This window comes from Amborella trichopoda, chromosome 4, assembly GCF_054954075.1.
Source record: "Amborella trichopoda isolate Santa Cruz 75 chromosome 4, AtrichopodaSantaCruz75HAP2 v2.0, whole genome shotgun sequence".
In the NCBI taxonomy this organism is placed as follows: domain Eukaryota; kingdom Viridiplantae; phylum Streptophyta; class Magnoliopsida; order Amborellales; family Amborellaceae; genus Amborella; species Amborella trichopoda.
In genome coordinates this window covers 48,059,677-48,079,947 of record NC_142339.1, presented here as the reverse complement: position 1 = coordinate 48,079,947, position 20,271 = coordinate 48,059,677, and the positions used below count along the sequence as shown (strand labels likewise).

Sequence of the window (20,271 nt, the reverse complement as noted above, 5' to 3'; positions counted from 1 at the left end):
AGTTTTGAGAGAGAGAGACGGTGATATGAGAGAGGGATGGAATTTGGGTTTTAAAGAAAAAAAATGGAGTTTTGAGAGAGAGAGAGAGAGAGCCGGTGATGTGAGAGAGGGATGGAGTTTTAGAGAAAAAGATAGAGTTTAGATAGGATGCCATTTTAGTGTTTGTTTGAGTAAAAAATTTATGGTAAAAACGGTCAAAAGGGTTATAAGATAGAAATGATGGAGACTTTTTACTCCCAAATAATATTTTCAATTATTAAAACTCATGATATATAAAAGTTAAAAATAAATAATATTAAAAAAAAAAAATTTATTTTCAAAATAAAATATTCTTCATTGAGAAACACTACATTCTAAAAAATGACGTGTTCGATATGTTACTTTGAAAATGGTATTTGAAAAATGACATTTATATTCGGTAGAGGTGTCGTATCCTTTTCAATTAGTGTCAATGTCACCCAAGTATCGATACATTGTCAGACTGTCGGTTGTACGTATTCATGTTTTATAACAATATGGACAAAACCTAAAAACTAATAGGCTGATTGTTATTTCAAAATAAAAATATTTTTATTTTTTACTTATTTTTTATTTAAAAAGGAAAAACATAGACATTGTCAAATTTGACTTATGTAAACACCGATTGTTTTCATATGTAAACACCGACAAGTTTTTATAAATTAGGCATTTCAAAATTTCCTCATGTAAACACAAACAATTGTCCCTGTTTAAGAAACAAAGATGGGCTTATTTTTATAGTTTAAAAATAAAAAATTAAAATATATCTTATGAAGAATGGGCCTTTAATTGACTGGTGCAGATGGCATACGGATGCATCCGTAGCTGTAGGGGTAAGGTGCACCTTCAAATTTTATCATGGTATATAATTTTCATGTAAAATGTTATTAGGATTATCTCAAAATCTAATTTTATATCTAATTATAAAATTTTAAATTTCAAGAATGGTTAAAATCAAGTAAATTTTGAAAATTTTGAAAATGGACAGTGTAGATAATATGTTGTAAAATGCACTATTTATGAGACTTAAAAATTTTTTATTTTTCATGGTCATACATCTCGATGTCGAGATGATCATTCAAAGGGTTTTTCAACATTAAAACTACCTTTTCCGATTGATTGCATCCTTATATAAGATTGTATAAGATTGCATCCTTATATAAATTTTTTCCTTAATTGATATAGGCAAAGATGGATAATTTTTTATTATTTTATTCTAAAGTATTTCTTTACTTTCAAAATAAAATACTCTTCATTGAAGAATGGTATTCCTAACCACATTCTAAAAATGATACGTGTGTGATATGTTATTTTGAAAATGGTGTCCGAAGGCACCCAAGCGATGTGTCATATTTTTTTTATAAATGTCAACTATAATCAATATCACCCAAGTATCATCAGACCTTCGTTTTCACATGTACATGTTTTATAGTGGTAGAGAGAGTGGGCTCACTATTGGAATCATAATCATAATGTGGTATTCCTTGATAGGGACCTAAGTGTAAAGGTTTTTGAAGGAGAATTCCAATTTCCACATCATTTTTAAGTCCTAAAGTGCTTTTACTAAGTAATGAAGCTCATCATTTTCACGAACACGTCAAAACACTTCATCTGTTGCATCACTTTCAACAGTAATCCAAAATAGCGGATCCAATGTTTTAAATCATGGATCTGCCTTCGACTGAGCTGGTCTGCATTGGCTCAATCAATCGCCCATATTAGCAATTCAACTGAAAAAGAAAAATAATGCAACAAAAAAAAAAAAAAAAAAAGTGTTGCGTAAATCCATCTTCTCTATCCATATTATGTTTGATGATTGTAATCATCAAACAAACCTGAGGACGATTTTTTATTCCAGGAGGGATTGGCCAAATAAATTGATGCAAAAAAAAGGGGGGGGGGGAATACATTTTTTTTAATTTTATTGGGTACAATTTTTTTCTTATGGGCTAGTTGATGGTGGGGTGTGAATTTTTCTTTTTGTTTTCTGTTTTTTCTTTTTCTTTTGGCGTGAGGGTTCTAGCTTAATGGGACAATTTTCTTCCCATCTCGGATATCTCCAAGAGGAGATTTCTTTCAGTCTTGTAAGTAGCGTGATTAGAGAGAGACATAAGGGAGACTTGAAAAGGTATTACAAGATATCTAATTATAGAGAGATAAGATAGAGTTGAAAGGTAGTTATGTGGGAACAGTTTTATTCTTTTATTTATTTTTTATTTTTTTAATTGCCTTGTATTGAAAGAGATGGGGTCCCTCTTTGGAATCCGGTTTTGGAGAATGAAGTATGTGTTATGATCTTGTGAGCGTGGACTCTTTGCAAACTCAAAAAGAGGGTATAAACTATCATCCCTTATTTTTATTGTTATTTTCTTATTTATTTTTTTCTCCATGTATCAAATGGTGTCAAAACAAGTAAGATCCATTAATCACAATGCTATTGAAATATAATCTTGTTATCGATGATCGCCTGCCACAAATTATAGTAGGTTTAACTAAAGCTATGTAAGATGAGATGTGTGAACTACGAGGATAGATCAGCTAAGTAAATCAATGGTAGCAACAATTGGAAAATACCGTTTACCGAGAAGAATGTGCTTGCAACCACGTAGATCTGGCTCCAATAGTCTCACGTCCAACTCAGGGTGCTAAATCCAACCATAATGAGAAAATTTGCAGGCAAGAAATACATCCTATAGAGTGTCCTAGAGATTTCAATATTATAGTTGATCTCCATGAATTTTTTGATAAGCTCCACATAGAGGCTTCTATTGAGTTGTTGAGTGCGATTAAAAAAAAATTTCGAATGGAGCGAATTGCTCAATGAGTAAAAGTTAAACTTATTGCAATCAAGCTCCGCGGGTGTGCTGCAGCCTGGTAGGAGTAAGTTCAGCAAACCTGACTTCCTAGTGGAAAAGCAAAAATTTTTGACTAGCAAAAGATGAAAAAGATATTGAAATAAAATTTTCTTCATGTGAATCATGAGCAAATTTTATTTCAAGATCTCCAAAATTTGTAGCAGAATGTAAAGAAAGTTGAGGCCAATACCATGGAATTTTATAGATTAATGGCTCCAAACAAACTCCAAGAGGTTGAAGGACAAAAGGTTGCTTAGTATGTTACCGGGCTCCAATCGATAATTAAACACGAGGTATTTCTACATCGGTCATAGACCTTAAGTGAAGCTTTTTAAATTGCTTTACAAGTAGAAAACAAATATCAATGGAGCACCAATAAGCGATTATACACCCAGAAAGAAATTTCACACGCACTAAAATTTAATGAAGAAGAAAAGAATTCCTCAAAGGTTACGTGTTATCGTGTAATGAAAACGGATGTCATACAACTGAATGCAAAAAAACGAAGACGGATATACACCTGACTAAAGAAGTAGACAAAGTTCAAGAAGAAAATTAAGGTCCAGAAATGTTCCTACGTGGTCATGAAGGGGACGCGCTTTGATTCAAGTTCGACTTTTCAAGCCCGAGGTGGAGCTTCTCGCAACCCCGAGACAATTATACAATAAAATAATAGAAAAATTCAACATTTTTTATTTTTATTTTGTATTTTTATTGGTTATAATCTTTCTTATAGGCTAGGTGATGGTGGGACCACGAATTTTTCTTTCTTTTCTTTTTTTTGTGGGATAATATTCTGCCCATCTTGGTTATCTCCATGAGGAGAGTTCGTTGAGTCTTGTAAGGGAGAGAGATAAGGAGAATTGGAAATGCATTACAAGATATATGATTTGAGAGAGATTAGGAAGAGTTGAAAGGTAGTTATGTGGGTGATAGATTTTTATTTTTATTTTTTAGTTTCTATTTTTTTTTGTATTAAAAGATGTGGGGCTCCTTGTACATACTCGACATCCGAAGATATGTGTTAAGGATATGAACTTCACCTAGATCTACATAACTTCAAACTTCAATCGACACATATATGTACCTTATCGAGATAAGATGCTATGGTGCCTTCGAGACAGTGCCTTTTTTTTATAGTTTTTCTATCTTTCAAAAATTAGGCCGCTACATGGAATAATGCCCCAAGACGCGGTTTGAAATCGCACCCCAAGGCACGATTTGAAGTCGCACCCTATTTCTTATGGCGTTCAAAAGCATCATGTTTCAGGGCTCTACTTGGAATAGCGCCCTAGGGCGCGATTTGAAGTCACGCCTTGTTTGCCTCCTACACGATTGTTGATGCACATGGCATTACTCGAATAACTTTGCGACACATGTCATACATGTAGGGCCTACATTCTGCATGCAGGTCAACATGTCCAAAATAGGGCGCCACTTGAAATAGCGCCCCAAGGCGCGACTTCAAATCTCACCCTATTTTGGGCCAAATGATGGCACGATTTGGAATAGTGCTACGATCAGTCAACTAGTCGTTGGGACATGTGTCTTCATTTCCACCACTCACATCACACATGGCGCCACTCTAGGACCCACATTCTGTATGCAGGCCAACACATCCATAATAGAGCGCCACTTGAAATAGCATCCCAAGGGCGTGACTTCAAATCACGCCCTATTTTGGGCCAAACAATGGAGCGATTTAGAATAGTGCCACGATCAATCAATTAGCCATTGGGACGCGTGTCTTCATTTCTATTTTTATTGGACACATGTCGAAGCCACGGGGCCCACGTTTTGCATGGTATATCTTTAGGGCGTGACTTAGAATCACGCCCCAGGGCACCATTTGAAGTCCCGCTCTTTTTCCTTGGATTTCATTTTCACTCGAATTTTCATAGGGTACCCCTCCAAAGTCTATAAATAGCCCTGCCATGAAATTTAAAGTTACCTTTTGGAGGCTATGTTATTATTATGCTGAATTCTTGTGAGAAAAGAGAAAATCTACAAAGATTGCTTAATTCATGATCAATTTATGCATCTTCAAAAGCTTCAAAGAGTTGCTGATTTGATATATTGCTTTGAGTGATGTATCCTCATCTCTCTTTTTCCTCCAAATGTCAATTCTCTGTTGTTATGTTGCATTTCTTTAGTGCTTTTGCAATCCCTTTTTGTGTACCAAAGATCAAATTTTCTATAAGGGATTCTTGGAGTTTTTTGTAGTGAGTATAGAATCATTGTATAGGTACTATAAGTATTAGGGCCCTTAAGAATCTATCTTAAGGTTGGTCTAATATTTTTTGTTTTGAGCGAATTCCACAATCCCCACTTAATTTTAGTCTGTATTTATTAATATGCAAGTTTATTGACTTGCATAAGCATAATTATAGGTCCCTTGCCCTCCTCAAAGCATTGTTTGAAATCGCACCCCAACGCGCGATTTGAAGTCGCACCCTATTTCTTACGGCAGTCAAAAGAACCATGTTTCAGGGTGCTACTTGGAATAGCTCCCCAGGGCGTGATTTGAAGTCGCGCCTTGTTTGCCTCCTACACGATCGTCGATGCACGTGGCATTACTCGAATAACTTTTGCGACACATATCATACATGTAGGGCCTATGTTCTGCATGCAGGTGAACTTGTCCAAAATAAGGCGCCACTTGAAATAGTGCTCCATGGCACGACTTCAAATCGCACCTTATTTTGGGCCAAACGATGCTACAATTTAGAATAGTGCTACAGCCAGTCAACTAGTCTCTAGGACATGTGTCTTTATTTCCACCGCTCACATCACACATGGAGCCACTCTAGGGCTCACATTCTACATACAGGCCAACACGTCCATAATAGAGCGCCACTTGAAATAGTATCCCAAGGGCGTAACTTCAAATCACGCCCCATTTTGGGCCAAACGATGGCACGATTTAGAATAATGCCATAGCCAGTCAACTAATCGTTGGGACACGTGTCTTTATTTCCATGCCTATTGGACACATGTCAAAGCCACGGGGCCCACGTTTTGCATGGCATATCTTTAGGGTGCGACTTAGAATCATGCCCCAGAGCGCCATTTGAAGTCACGCTCTTTTTCTTTGGATTTCATTTTCACTCAAATTTTCATAGGCCTCCAAAAGGCTATAAATAGCCCTACCATGAAATTTCAAGTTACTTTTTGGCGGTTATGTTATTATTATGTTAATTCTTGTGAGAAAAGAAGAAATCTACAAAGCTTGCTTGATTCATGATCAATTTATGCATCTTCAAAAGCTTCAAAGAGTTGATGATTTAGGGCTTGTAGAAGGTAATTCATTCTTTATTTAACATTTTATATTGCTTTGAGTGATTTATCTTCATCTCTCTATTTTTCCTCCAAATGTCAATTCTCTATTGTTATATTGCATTTCTTTAGTACTTTTGCAATCCCTTTCTAATACCAAAGATCAAATTTTCTATAAAGGATACTTAGAGTTTTTTGTAGTGAGTGTAGAATCACTGTATAGGTGCTACAAGTGTTATGCCCTTTAAGAATCTATCTTAAGATCGGTCTAAGATTTGTTGTTTTGAGTGAATTCCCAAATCCTTGCTTAATTTTAATGTGTATTATGAATATGCAAGTTTATTGACTTGCATAAGCATAATTATAGGTCCCTTGGCCTCCTCTAAGGGTGGCGATCGCATTTCCAATACTATTTTTATCTATACCAGTTTGTAGAATGTCTTATAGGTGTTGAGGTGGTCACGAACCTCTCGGCTCTCTTTCGGGGCACTACACCCCTCTTTGGAAACAGTTTTGGAGAATGAAGTAGGTGTTTTTGATCTTGTGAAAAGATATTTAAGGATGAACTCCCTGGTAAACTAGAGAGAGGTATAATATCTCGTCCCCTATTATTATTATGATCATTATCATTAGTATTATTATTATTTTTAGTTTTATTTTTTTTTCTCCCTGTATCATGAATCACTGAATACAGTCTAGATCAAGTCGAGCAATGATTCTTGATCCAAATTTGTGATTTTATAAAACTTGAGTTGATCCATTAAAGCTTTTATATTGGTATACTTTGCTCCTCCTTTGATTTAAAACATTGTTGGTCAACTATGGACCATTCCTCGTTTTTCACGGTACACTTTGATGGATGTCCATTTTTATCTAGCTCTAGACAAAATTTCTAGGATAAACATTTTTTACCGTTAAAAGTTTGTATGCTGTCATAGGAGCATTTTCTCCATTTACTCTTCCAGGTAACACCTAATCTATGACCATTTTTAGGACCTTTAAGAATTCTCCCAAAGACAGGGTCTACTTGATATGGATTAGGCATCAACGAAACTTTTTAGAAAAATCTCTCACAAAATTCTCAACTAATACTAATATCAACTATGAACTAATTAAAATAGAGTGCGGTTTGTATAAGGCGTCAACCTTAACTAGTCCAAGTAAGGCCCAAATTATGTTAAAAGATGTAGTTTTTGTGCCAGCAAACTTTGTGATGGCCTAAACACATTCTTGTTCCTAATTATGAATTGTAAAGCTCTAAAAATAATGATCAAATAGATTTTATAAACACTTGAAAATCTTGAAAATAGATGGCCTGAATAATGCCTTACATTATGCACCATTTTCAAGACTCAAAATCAAATTTGTTTCATATCCATATATCTCTAGGTCAAGATGATCAATTGGATTATTTTGCAACGTAAAAGCAATCTATTTTGATGGGTTTTTGAGGTGCGCCTTACTTTTATAATATAAAGTAAACTTTTCATTAAAATATAGTCCGTTATTGGATTACATCGATTCGTCAAATACATCATTATTTGTATACTATTTTATTTGTATGGCACAACCCAATCCTCATTTCTCAACTTCTTAATTGACCACCGGACCGGCTTTTGTTTTTCCCTTTTTTTATTTTATTTCAAATAGAGTTTGGGGACGTAACCGCTTCAACCTCGTGGCTAACCTTAGTATAGGAAATAAACGCAATCTGTGATGCTTGAAAAACATCACATCCTACAATTGAAGATATAGGATCCAACTTTTGGATGACCAGGTTTATATGTTGAACAAAGTCAAAATCCAAAAGATAATTTTCTGTTTTTGAGTAAGAAAAAGTTTATATAAAGTTGCAACCTTAACATATAGAATTAAGGTGCATCTCAAAAACTCATCATATTGCTGATGATCTTGCAGAGCAGGGACTTGAATTACATTCCACTATAGTATATTATGTATTGTTTTCTTGAGACAATTGTACTTAATCATTGATGAATAAAAGTCCATAATATTGTCAAAAGATAAATACAAAGAATACAAAATATAAAATTGCAGGAGCGTCTTAGTTTTTGATAGTTTAAGGTTGCAACATCATACAAACCACATCATTTTGAAGATTCTTATGGTAGACCACAAAATTTCAATTAGAAAAACTCACTTTCCACCATCAGTTAATGGACAATATGCAATATGCTACCCATGGGCATGCTACATGCACTGAGCATTCTTCCATCTTGACCAAATTTTAATTGCAATATTATAAAAGCAATATACTACCCAGGGGCATGCTACATGCGCTGAGCACCATTCCATCTTGACCAAATTTTCATTGCAATATTATTCATGCCACTGCTTGAATCCATTAATAAATGCATCGTTTCTTAATTCTTAGTTTGATTCTTATGTGTCAACTGACATTAAAAAAAAAAAGAAGAGATTTGTGGAATGAATCATGGTTTTCCACAAGTGTACAATAAACCTAAAACCAAAATTGTTGCCATCGATATACCAATACCCCATGAAATGACAGACCACCATGCGATACGTAACAGTGTGTTCTGCTAGGAACTACCAAAACCATCAGTTTCCATCTCAATCGATGATAATTGCCCCATGGTTTCTTACAGGCATCGTGTCCTTCAGGCCAAACTTTGCTTAATTATTAATTTTGAAGGTCTTTTATAAAAAAAAATTCTCAAAAAAAAAAAGAGAGAAAAAAAAGAGGGATTTTATCAATAATAATTTAGCGCATATAGAAACATGAGGACTTCCCAGCCTCTTTCAATAGGCATTTGATCCAAAGGAAAGTTCCATTCGAATAAAGCAGGAGATACATATTCTTTAGGGCCTTAATTTTCCCATTTCACCTTAATCCTGCAATCAGTCTGCAATATCTTCTGTGGGAGCCTCTGATGCAATGAAGTTCTCTACTCTAGTTAGAAAACTAAACATGGTCTCCGCACCTTTTTCGTCTGCAGCAAATGAACAAAATTATAAAGAAAGTAGAGGTTTTATATAAACAATTAAAAAAAAAAATCCACAAGAGCTATAATGATTTTCACGTACCAAGCCTAGGCACAGTGTGGCCCTTTGGATGCTTGATAACCACAGGATCAACAAACGACTTCAGAAGCACCTCTCCATGCGGCCGCAAAAAGTCATGCTCACCTGTCAAACATCAAATAAGAAGCTCATCTTAGAACTCATGGCTTGAAATTGTGTCAACCCACAATGAAAAATCAAACAAAACTTTCATAGAATAATTCCCTCAACATTTGGGTTGAAAAACTGAAATACCGTTGATTCCCCACAAAGCTATGCCATTTTTTGTCAAAATTCCTTAAGATGATTGAGGATACATCGATCATTCAAAGGCCATAGATTGTTAAAAAATCTATATCTGTAAAAGCAACTTTTAAATCTCTTACCGCTCTTATTTTCCCTTTCAAATTTCTTAACATTTGTTCCACTCTTTCTCTCTGTATATTCCGTCCAAGCAATAAATCTCTTACCGCTCTTATTTTCCCTTTCAAATTTCTTAACATTTGTTCCACACTTTCTCTCTTTATATTCCGTCCCAAAAATTACATGTTCGTTTCAATTTAAATCTCTCTTTCATGTTTTATCCAATTCTTGATTAAAAAAGGTAAATAAAATAAAAAAATAGAAGCAAACAAAAGATTGAAAGAAAAGTTAGAAAGGGTATTTGTATGCTAATTAAACAAACCAAAAGGAGAATTATATAAAATAGAATTTCTATAATAGCATTGGAAACACAAAATCCAAAAACTTAGAAGAAGGTACAGTAGAAATCAAACAGCCATAAATATAACACTGAATGAATCTAAAAATGAAAAAAATAAGAGTGGATTATTTTTTATTAGATATTTCAGAATTTATTTTCATCTAATATCTCAACAAGAGCATCTTGCAATGCATGTGCTATTCACTGGTATGTATATATGCCTAATCATGAAATTTTGCTTCTTGGGAATCAATTATAGCACATAATTAGTTTCAAAAGATTAAGGACAGAATTTTGATTACCAAAGATGACTGAATTACCCACAAAAAAAAATGGATTGAAGCATTAATTTTACACCTAAAATACGCCATGCTAACCTGACCCAGTTTTTTGTTGATTCCAACAGAGTTCCCTTTCAAACGATTACCTAACATTAGACAAACTAAAGAAAAGAAAGAAAAAAAATCACATCAAGAATCATGAAAATAACATTTATTAACTACGAAGACAACCCTTATAAATTTGTCATTTGGTAGGACTAGAATCTCATATGAGTGAATGCTTTGCCCACCAGGTTAACAGTAGAAGTCAACATAAATAATTTTACCCTTGCTTGTTATTATTACAAATTTCATACAAGTGGTCTTTGTTACACAATTTGAAGTAGTGGAGCTAGCAATCGAAAACAAATCGATATAAAAGATTGAGAGCGAATAATATTGGGTTTTCTGAGACTTGTGACGGGACTTTATTGGTGTTGATTTCCCTGTAAAGTGTAAAAAGATCATAATCTCTCAATCTTTTATTATTTCTTTTCCTTTATGTGTATTTGCTCTCTTCCTACTCTGATTCACTTTGCCAAATAAGATGCAATACATATATCCTTTTAAGGTAACTGAAAACCCTGAATGAAAATGCTAAAATAAACTCTTCTTTTTTTAAAGTCTCTTAAAAAAACAGGACTTTCAAAAAAAAAATACATATATCTACTAAGATTTCTTCCTATGTAAAGTTTTATCTATATCATCCCATTATTATTTAAATATATAAAAATTTTATTTCTAAACTTTTCCATAGCCAAGGAAAAGAACAAAGAGCTCTCGGGCACCAAAAAAAAATGGAGAAAGAAATACCTAAAAAGTGAAGAGATGGACACGTAATTGGGGAAGAGTAGGCCTTCTCAGCCACATTTGGACATCTAAATTTGGCACCTCCAATTATGATCACAAACTTGATCTTTGGAACTTCCGTAAGGGCCAAACCCTACAAATCCAAAAATGGAAAACATATAAAAAACTAATCTTAGGTTATGCCAAGGACATTAAATAAATTCAATCCCTTACCTTTGCTTGCAGGCCTGGCAATGCAGCGGAAAGTATAGCACCCTACACCACCACAAACAACAAATAATCAAATAAATATACCTAACAGGAAAAAACAATAGAAGTCAATAACTAAGGTTCGCAATGGGCTGAATGGCCCAGTCCGGCTCGGTTGGCGCTGCCCTTAAAAAACTACAGTCTGGACCACAAAATTTAGTAGGAGGGAGCTGGGCCGCCCAGCAGGCCCTTATTTTTTCCTTTCCTTTTTTTTTGCTTTCGTTTTCCTAATTGTACCCGGCCTAATAATCATAGTTCTGTAAAATAACGAGGCATCAAAAGATAAAAAGGATAAAAACCTGAGAAAACCCTAAAAGCCCATCAAAGGGACCAAGCTTGATCATGGAATCCTCGATGCAAGCCAAACATTCCTCAAAATTCCGGTATTCCAAAAATTCCTGAATAAAAAGGCAATCAACACCAATCCACAATATAAAGAGAGATATCTACGTCGAAGAGGATTGACATAGAAAGAGAAATCTAAGTCGAAAACTAGAAGAGATGAAATCACGGAGGATATCTCAACGACAGAGAACCAAGTCATGAGAGAAACCATCTCCAAAACAAGAGAGAGAAAGAGTATATATTTTACCTTGTCGAATTGAAACCACTCGTAATAAGGAGGAGGGAAGATGCCCTCCACATCAGAAGCCCCTTCTGCCGGAAAAGGGGCGTCGACGAAAACCAAATCCAGTTTATCAGTCACTGAATCTCCCCACTTTCCGACCTGCTGTCTAAGAATCTGAGCACTCGTTCTAAATCCATGAAGGCACAGGATTCTCAGCCTCTTCTTCGCCTCTGCCTTTTCCCCCTTACACATTTTTTTTTTCTTTTCAAGAAGTGGAAGCCTATTCTTGAGCTCTCAACACAAAATCGCTGAAATTTTCTGGTTTCTGCCTCCTGTTCGATGATTTTTTTGTCTTTTGAACCGACGAATCGACTTTTCAATGGAAAACGGACGGAGTTGAAGAGGGCCTATTTTTGGGAGGCTGTCCTTTTCTCTTTATGTTACGTGTCAATTACGTGTCCGTCGCTTTATGACTCAGGGTTTGTGTTTCTGTATGTGTGGAGGGAAAAGTTTACATAAGGCTGCAACCTTCAAATGTAAAATTAAAGATTCGTCTCAAAAATAAGTAGAAAAATGTTGTTTTGATGTTTGAAAGCCTTCTAATTGACCCTCTCAACAACTAAATATATGAATATGAAGCAAAAATATGTATTTTTTGAGCTTTATAAATAATACAAATTGAAACGTATCATTTCGACTGTCTATTTTTTAGATTTTTAAAAATTTATAAATTTATATTATTTTAATCATTTTTAAAATTTAAATTTTTATAATTAGATATAAAAATAAATTTTTAATTAATTCTAATAATGTTTTACAGTAAAATTATACTGTGATAAAATTAAAAGGTAAGTACACCTTAATTAGATCTTTTAAGATTGCAACCTCATTGTAACCGCACCCTTTCCTAGAATATGCCTTTGACGGAACTTTGTCTTCTTCTGCCCATTGCCACCGGGTAAAAGGCCCAACGGTGGTACAAGTAAGGGTTGCATGGTCTGGCCAGCGTTTGGTCTCGGCGTCCTAATAAGACCGGACCGAAAAGGAGCGGAACGGACAAAAAAATAAATTTAAAATAAAAAATAAAAATAAAAATAAAAAAAAGGCTAGGCCGAGCCAAACCTAACCCTTGGGCCACAAATTATGGCATAGGCTTTAATTTTTTATGGCCAATTTAGGCTGCTAGGCCGATTTCTAACCCTATCTATAGGCTGTTTGTATAGAGTCGAGACAGTGTCGAGAAATGTGGTTTTACTATTGGAAATCTTTGTGATAGCCTTGAAATATATTTTCACCTCTGATTACAAAATTTAAAGTTTCAAAAAAAAGAGTAAATCGAGCTGATATGTGAAAATCTTGAAAATTGACAGTCCAAAACTGCTTTACAAGATGCATTATTTTTAAAACTTGAAATCTTTTTTTTTCTCATATCCATTAATCTTGAAATCGAGATGATCAATTTGATGATATTTGGGTATCGAAACAACCTCTTCTAGTGAAATTTTTGAGATGCAGCATAATTTGATTATTTAGAGTCTGGCACTTTATGAACTTTTTCCTTCTATCTATTTCTCTACAGTCTATTTCATTTTTTTTGTCAAAAGTTGGGGAAATTGGTTCATATCAAGGTAAAGTGGAAAGCTGCAAAATGAAATGGTCGGTCGGTCGGCCCGTCCTTCTCTGACTCAAAGACCACAGTCATGGCCAGTTTCGACATGGCCGGGCTGGTTTTTCAGATGCCGAGTTCCAGTGAAACCGAGGACTCAGGCAGCCAGATCCCCGCGGCAACCGAGCCGAGCTGCTCCTCCTCAATTGAAGATGCAGAAGATTCATCGTGGTGGTTGGGGATGAAGAGCTTAAGGAATTTCTCTTTGATGACTTATTTGCCTCAAAAGATAAATCAGGAACTTCCTTTCTGCGCCTCTTCCTTTTTCTTGTAAGCCCATTGTCCTTTCATTACCTGTACCTGTTTTTCACACTTTCTGTAGGAGATGGCTTTGTCCAGTTCCACTCTATATATCTTTTGCCAATGTATCTCTCTCTAAAGCTGCAAATGAGGTTTCTCTACTAGCAAAGAAAAACACAATGCCGCTGCAAATGGGAGAGAAAAAGCGGTGGAGGGTTTTTAGGGTTTGTTTTTGGGGCGGGGGGGGGCGGGGCGGGGCGGGGCGGGGCGGGGCGGGCGGGCGGGGGGAGAGAAGGCGGAGGGTTTTTAGGGGGAAGAGGGAATAAGAGTGAAGGTGGTTCCGAGAAAGTAGGGCCAAAAAAGGTAAAAAATAATTCGATATTAAAATTCATGACAGGTTGTCCAAGTAGATGCTTGCGATTTTCGGATTTTTAAAATGGATGGTCCAAAAAATTTAGATACACTCTAATTGTTTACTTACTCTATATCCAACATTATTTATTTTTTTATATTTAAATCTAAATTTTTAGTTACTTTATATTCAACATTATTTTTTCCATCTTGTATTTAAATCTCAATAAGACAAAATTACTCTTTTTTTCTCTTTCTTCCCCTTTTATCTGTTCTTCTACCTCTACCCGTCCTCCCTCTTTCTCTCTCTACACTCTCTCACGAGACAAAATAGCTCTTTCTCTCTCTACTTGTTTCTCTCTCTATCTCTATCTACCCTATCTCACTCTCTCTCTCTCTACACTCTCTCGCGAGACAAAGGAGCGAGCGCAAGTGCAGGGGTGGCTTCCGCTTTTGATGAAGTGGGTTTGGGGAATGATCTAAAAAAATTAAAATTACCACGTTTCCACAATTCCTTTTTAAATTTTGATTATTATTAAAATAAAGAATAAAAAAAAATCTGGGGTTTGCTCAAAAATTACAAGAAAATGTCTATTATATTTCTCTACTGTGAAACTAATTTGTCTACAAATGACAATGGTATCTGGTACTTGGTTGCTCCACTTCCTGTCTAAATCGCTTTCCTTCAGCTGAAACCTTACTTCCAACCAAACCCAAATTCTCCATTAACATATTTCTCTGACTTAATATTACAAATGAGAAACGCCATCCTAAAAAGTTGAAAAGATACAAAGGAAAAACAAAAAAACTTTCCTCTCTATTGGCAACGTAGGCGATAACTTTGAACACTGACAAATTAGTTCAGATCATCATCATAAAACCCATTCAACCCCCAAAACAAATTTCTAGAATAAAATCCCATGCCCAGAATGTTAATAAACAACTGCAGAGCAATATATGCTGAAAACAAAGAAATCACCAGGATTTCCTCAATCAAGATGAACGAAAAATCCTACTCGCACTGGTTCAACTAAAACTATAAAAGCCCAAAGAATGGCCAATGTTTTGTAAGCTCGACATCACCTTCCGATTCAACTAAGAAGGCTCGGAATTGGGCCGAGAAGTGTCTGGCTTGAAACAAAACTTTGATGCTCAACCAAAGAAAGGCTGAAACAGAATGAACCGATCTATAGTCAGTTCCCCACATGAATACTACACATGATCCATAACTGGTTTTTAGAGCATCAGATACAATCGGTGTTTAAAAAACGGATTGGTGAATCGGATCGAGCATCCCAAAAACCGATTCGAATAGGTAAATCGGGGATCCGGATCGAAAATAGGGCCGAATCGTTTGGATTAAGCCTCGGAAAAATTCAAAAAAAATATTAAAATTCATTATAAATATTGTTTTTTAGAAATCCAATAAAAAATGAGGGTACTATATTATTAACTTTCATTGTTTTCATCAATTTATGAATATTGAAATATTCTTTCCCTGTATGAACTTATGTTGACCATTAAATTTACATCACACAAAAGAAATCGTAGAATTATCATGGATTAATTATATAATCATACATGGACTACAATAAAGAGTTGACTAAATCGATGAAAATTTGGCCACTAAAATCTCGAATTGATGAAAAACCCTAATCCGCTAAAAAAACCCAAATTATTACAACTTAACTAACTGTACTATTATATACCAATAATATTTTATAATTATTTTATTATATAAATAATAACAAATCCAAAATATTTTATAATGTCATCTAATTTAAAATATATTATTGACAACTGCAAGAAAAATAGTACACTACATGATTTATAATACAAAAATTAATAAAATAAAATAAAAGATTTGGTTATCAATATAGAAATTATTAGAATGCGTACCAATTTTCTTTAATTTTTTAGGTTTCTAAAATAAATTAGTAGAAAAGATTGTTAGCAGAAAGAGAGATTTCAATATTACTAAATTTATGTTAAAGACTATCATGTTATAAAAATAAAAATAATAATTAGACCATTTATTCCTAGGTTTTATTAAGAAATACCTTTTATTTCTTTGACAAGAAATACTTATTGTGTTATCTTCTTTTTTTTTTTACAAGAAAAATATGATACTTGTTGATTATCTTCTTCTTCTTTTTTGACAAAAGAAGAAGACGTTGTACTACATTTTTTTTTGCTTGTTGCATTACTTTCTTTTTTTTTTTACAAGGAAAAAAAAGAAAATGATGCTGCTAAAGTACATTTTATTTTTTTATGCCTTTTGTTTTATTTTTTTGCAAGAAATGCTTATTATATTACCTTGTATTTTTTTTACAAGAAAAATAAAAAAATGTTGTATTATATTTTTTATCTTTATCTTGAAAAGCCTTTTATTTTTTATTTTTTCTAATTTTTTATAACAGTATTTTCTGCCTTTGTTTATTTTTTATTTTTTAAGATTTTTTTACAACAAGAAAAAAGCTTTTTATTTTTTATCTTTATCTCTATTTTTTATCTTTATCGTTTTCTATTTTATTTCAAGTTTTTTATTCATTACCTTGAAAAGCTTTTTAGTTTTTATCTTTATCACTATTTTTTATCTTTATCTTAAAAAAAATGTTGTATTATAAACGACGACCCTCGCCCGAAAATTCAAGGTTGTACCACCACATCACTTGATGTGTTTCATTAGCAACAATGCTATAATACATATTAAATCATCTTGCTTGAATGGCTTTTTGTGGGAATTATCCCATAGCGAAGGAGGAGAGATCCTTTGTTATCTATAAAGTGTTGTGTACTAATCATTCAGTCACGTGTGTAGAAAAGCGAAGGGGGCATACGAACTAGATGAATTGCCACGCGTTGAGGGTTTGTAGGAGCCACGTGTCACTCTCGTGAGGCGGCCACGTGTGAACCCAAAACTTTTCGTGAGACTCGTGATTTTACTATTGGGAATCACCAGGAATCGCGATTTTACTATTGGGAATCGCTAAGAATCGTGATTTTACTAGTGGGAATCGCCAGGAATCGCCCGGTTCTCTCTCGTCACGGGCGATTCCCGATTTTTTCGTGGAACCGGCTCGATAGCCGATGATTCCTGAATCGAACAGGGCGATTCCGCTTGACTCGACGAGTTTTCAAACACTAGATACAACCATCACCATCAAAACAACAGTCATTTTTCTATATTTTTTGAGAAACTATCTAATTCTCAACCAATATTTGTTCAAACTCCAAAGTGGCATATTTATTATCAACTTGCTTTTTCCAAAGATACACTTTTTGTTTTCGGCCATAAATCTACCCGTAAGTCTGTTTTATTGTAGAAGTGTTCCTCACCAAAATTACCGGTGAAAGCAAAATCAAAGCCTAACAAAACCGGAGAAAGAAAAAGAAACAAAAAAAATCAATAAATAAATATAAAATATAAATAAATAAAATAACCACCTCCAATTACAAAACTTTAGATTCCAGCAAGAAAGAGAGAGAAAAGGAAGAAAAGGAGAGGAATAAAAAAAAACTAATATTCATTGAAAAGCCAACACATCTAAAAAACAAAAAGAATAAAGAAAAAAACAAGTATTCATAAAGAAAGCTGTTAGACGATTTCATTTTTCAAATTGTCAATCCCTACAATTCAGGGATTTACAATTAGGAATGACATATAACCTGAAAACTCCCAATAGTCAAATGATCATATTTGTTATATATAATTATCTTTTTTGGGTCAATGAAATATACAGATCAATTCTCCAAAATTAAGATAGTAACAGAACTTACAGCCATCAACTCTCTTTCTGCAATTTCTCTCTCCTAAGCTTGAATCCTTTTCAAAAGCTTTTCCTTCTTGGCAGCTTTGTCCTCGGGCCTATACTAAGCATCTTGAAAAGTTCCACTTTTTAGAAAGAAGCCTGTAAATTCCCTGCTACTTGTATTTTATTAACGCAGTTCCGTCAAATTTCCCTATTTGTTTCTATTGCCGTGGAGAATTTATTTATTTATTTATTTAATTTTTTTTTTTAAACGATTTGGATTTTTCTCTTTTTCTTATATCCCAGGAACATTTGCAACCTACTCCCATAAAAGCACAAAAAATATTTTGTCCCTTTTTTTATTTTTTTTATTTGACCTCCTCAATCTTGATGTGGTCCCGGACTCATATTGACGTATCCTGTCGCCCACTACATCGCCTCCTCAGCCCGGTTTAATGCACGTGCAAACGTTGCATATCCAACGAAGGAAAACAAATATTCGCCCTTTCATTTTATATTATAGTTTAGCCGAAAACTTTTATAGTCCCAAGGAGTACAATGTTCACTTTCTCCCTCGAGTAAAACCAGGAATGATTTTAGGACCTTCAAATTTTGGAGATGTAACTTCTATGATTCAAGATTAACCCCATTAAATTAAATAAAATCCATTCCTATCCATGTATTAGAAACAAAAATTGTAATACATGTATTAGAAAAAAAATTATATCACAAGATTAAAGTGATACCTTTCAATATTTTTAAGAGCAATATCTATGTGTCAGAAGCTCAAAATTCAAAATTTTCTTTTGAAAATAATCATCTTGTTAAGATGATTATCTTGAAAATAATCATCTCTAAAATTTAAGAATGAAAGGTCCTCCTAAATATGTCTTGTAACTGAGGGAGTAGATACACAGCAGGCTCCCTGGGGATCATATTTTACGTACTATTTACTCTTTACTCTTGAGATAGAACTCTGCCAAGCCGAGGATCCACCCTCGTTCATTGAAGTTCACGTTTTCCATGGAATTTCAACAACATGAATCGAAATTATTGAAGATGCCAATTTGGAAGGACAACTATTTACCAGTCCGCCGCTATGTCTGATGTAGGGAAAGAGGTGTCTTTTATTGACGAAAAAAGTCTATATAAAGTGCCAATATTATATTATTAAAGTAGGTGCACCAAAAAAATTTATCTAGAAGTGATCGTTTTGAAAAAGCTTCAAAGATCCCAATTTTGAATATGAAAAAATAAACACCTTTAACTTCTAAGAATAATAGATCTCGAAACAAGTTATCTAGATGGTTTATTTTTAAAAAATTTAAATATTTATAGATCTCATCGATCTCTATCATTTTTAAAATTTAAATTTCATAACTAGGGATGAAAATAGAGTTTTAAGACATTACATGATTTCCAACACCAAAATTATATATCGGAGCAAAATTTCAATGCCTTACTTCTATAAGAAAGGCTCCTTATATAAACCTCACCCTTTATTTTAAGGACAAAGTTTATATAAGGCTAACACCTTAAAATGTAGAATTAAGGTGCACCTCTAAAATCCAGATCTAAAATCCATAATTAAGGTGCATCTCTAAAATCCTTCCAAAAAAGTTGTTTTGATATTGAAAAAAAATATGATTAATCATCTTGGCATCGAGATGTATGGATTTAGAGAAGAAAAGAGATTTCAAGTTCTAAGAATAGTACATCTTATAACAAATTATTTGGACCATCAATTTTTAATAATTTCATGGGTTTGTGGATCTGCTTGATGTGAACTATTTTGGAGTTTAAAATTTTATAATTAGGGGTAAATATAGATTCGCGCATTGAACTCAAAATAAACAACTCCTTTTATTCAATAAATAAAAATCACATAATAATCTTGTGATGCAAACAAAAAATCGAGATTTTTTTTTTTTTATATTTTCTTGAATTTTAGATTTGGTATTATTCATATTTTTTCGTTTATTTAGAGTTATTTTGTTTTTTTTTGTTGTAGATATTTGAGGGATAGAAGATATTTATTTTTAGAATTTTACAAGTTATTTTTTAGATAAAGAGAAATGGTAAGGACTATCTTAGAGGATATGTTCTAATCTTAAGAAAGTTAATCTTTTAGTTAGAAAGTCAAAGTTTGATAAATATGTAGTTAAAAAAGTTATCCTTTTTAGGAACGAAATAAGTTTTAGAAGGATAGAGATAAATGGGTTTTATTTATTTATTTTACTATTTCTAAATCTACTTAAATGGAAGATTCCATCATTGTAACATAAATTGGAATTAAGTAAAGTTGATCTTGTGAAAAGATATTTTTGGAGGTAGATTCCTTGACAGGTCTTGAGAGGGGGAGTATTCTCTCAAACTTTTATTTTATTTTTATTTTTTGATTTATTTTTATTTCTCCATACA

At 33.7% G+C, this 20,271-nt stretch overlaps 1 protein-coding gene and 1 long non-coding RNA gene across 2 annotated transcripts; one reads left to right on the top strand and one right to left on the bottom strand.

Moving 5' to 3' along the window:
- The first annotated feature begins 5,933 nt into the window (after nucleotides 1–5,933).
- On the top strand, nucleotides 5,934–13,908 carry LOC110006979 (uncharacterized). Its single transcript, XR_016054625.1, has 2 exons — nucleotides 5,934–6,173; nucleotides 13,421–13,908. It is a non-coding gene; the product is annotated as an uncharacterized LOC110006979 (long non-coding RNA).
- Nucleotides 8,862–12,174, bottom strand: LOC18431053 (uncharacterized). Its single transcript, XM_006841185.4, has 6 exons — nucleotides 11,866–12,174; nucleotides 11,573–11,671; nucleotides 11,238–11,279; nucleotides 11,028–11,157; nucleotides 9,216–9,317; nucleotides 8,862–9,121 (listed from the first exon to the last, which is right to left on the bottom strand). The coding sequence occupies exons 1-6, from the start codon at nucleotides 12,091–12,093 to the stop codon at nucleotides 9,030–9,032; spliced, it is 693 nt and encodes a 230-aa protein (XP_006841248.1). The 5' UTR covers nucleotides 12,094–12,174; the 3' UTR covers nucleotides 8,862–9,029.
- Nucleotides 13,909–20,271: the final 6,363 nt, after the last annotated feature.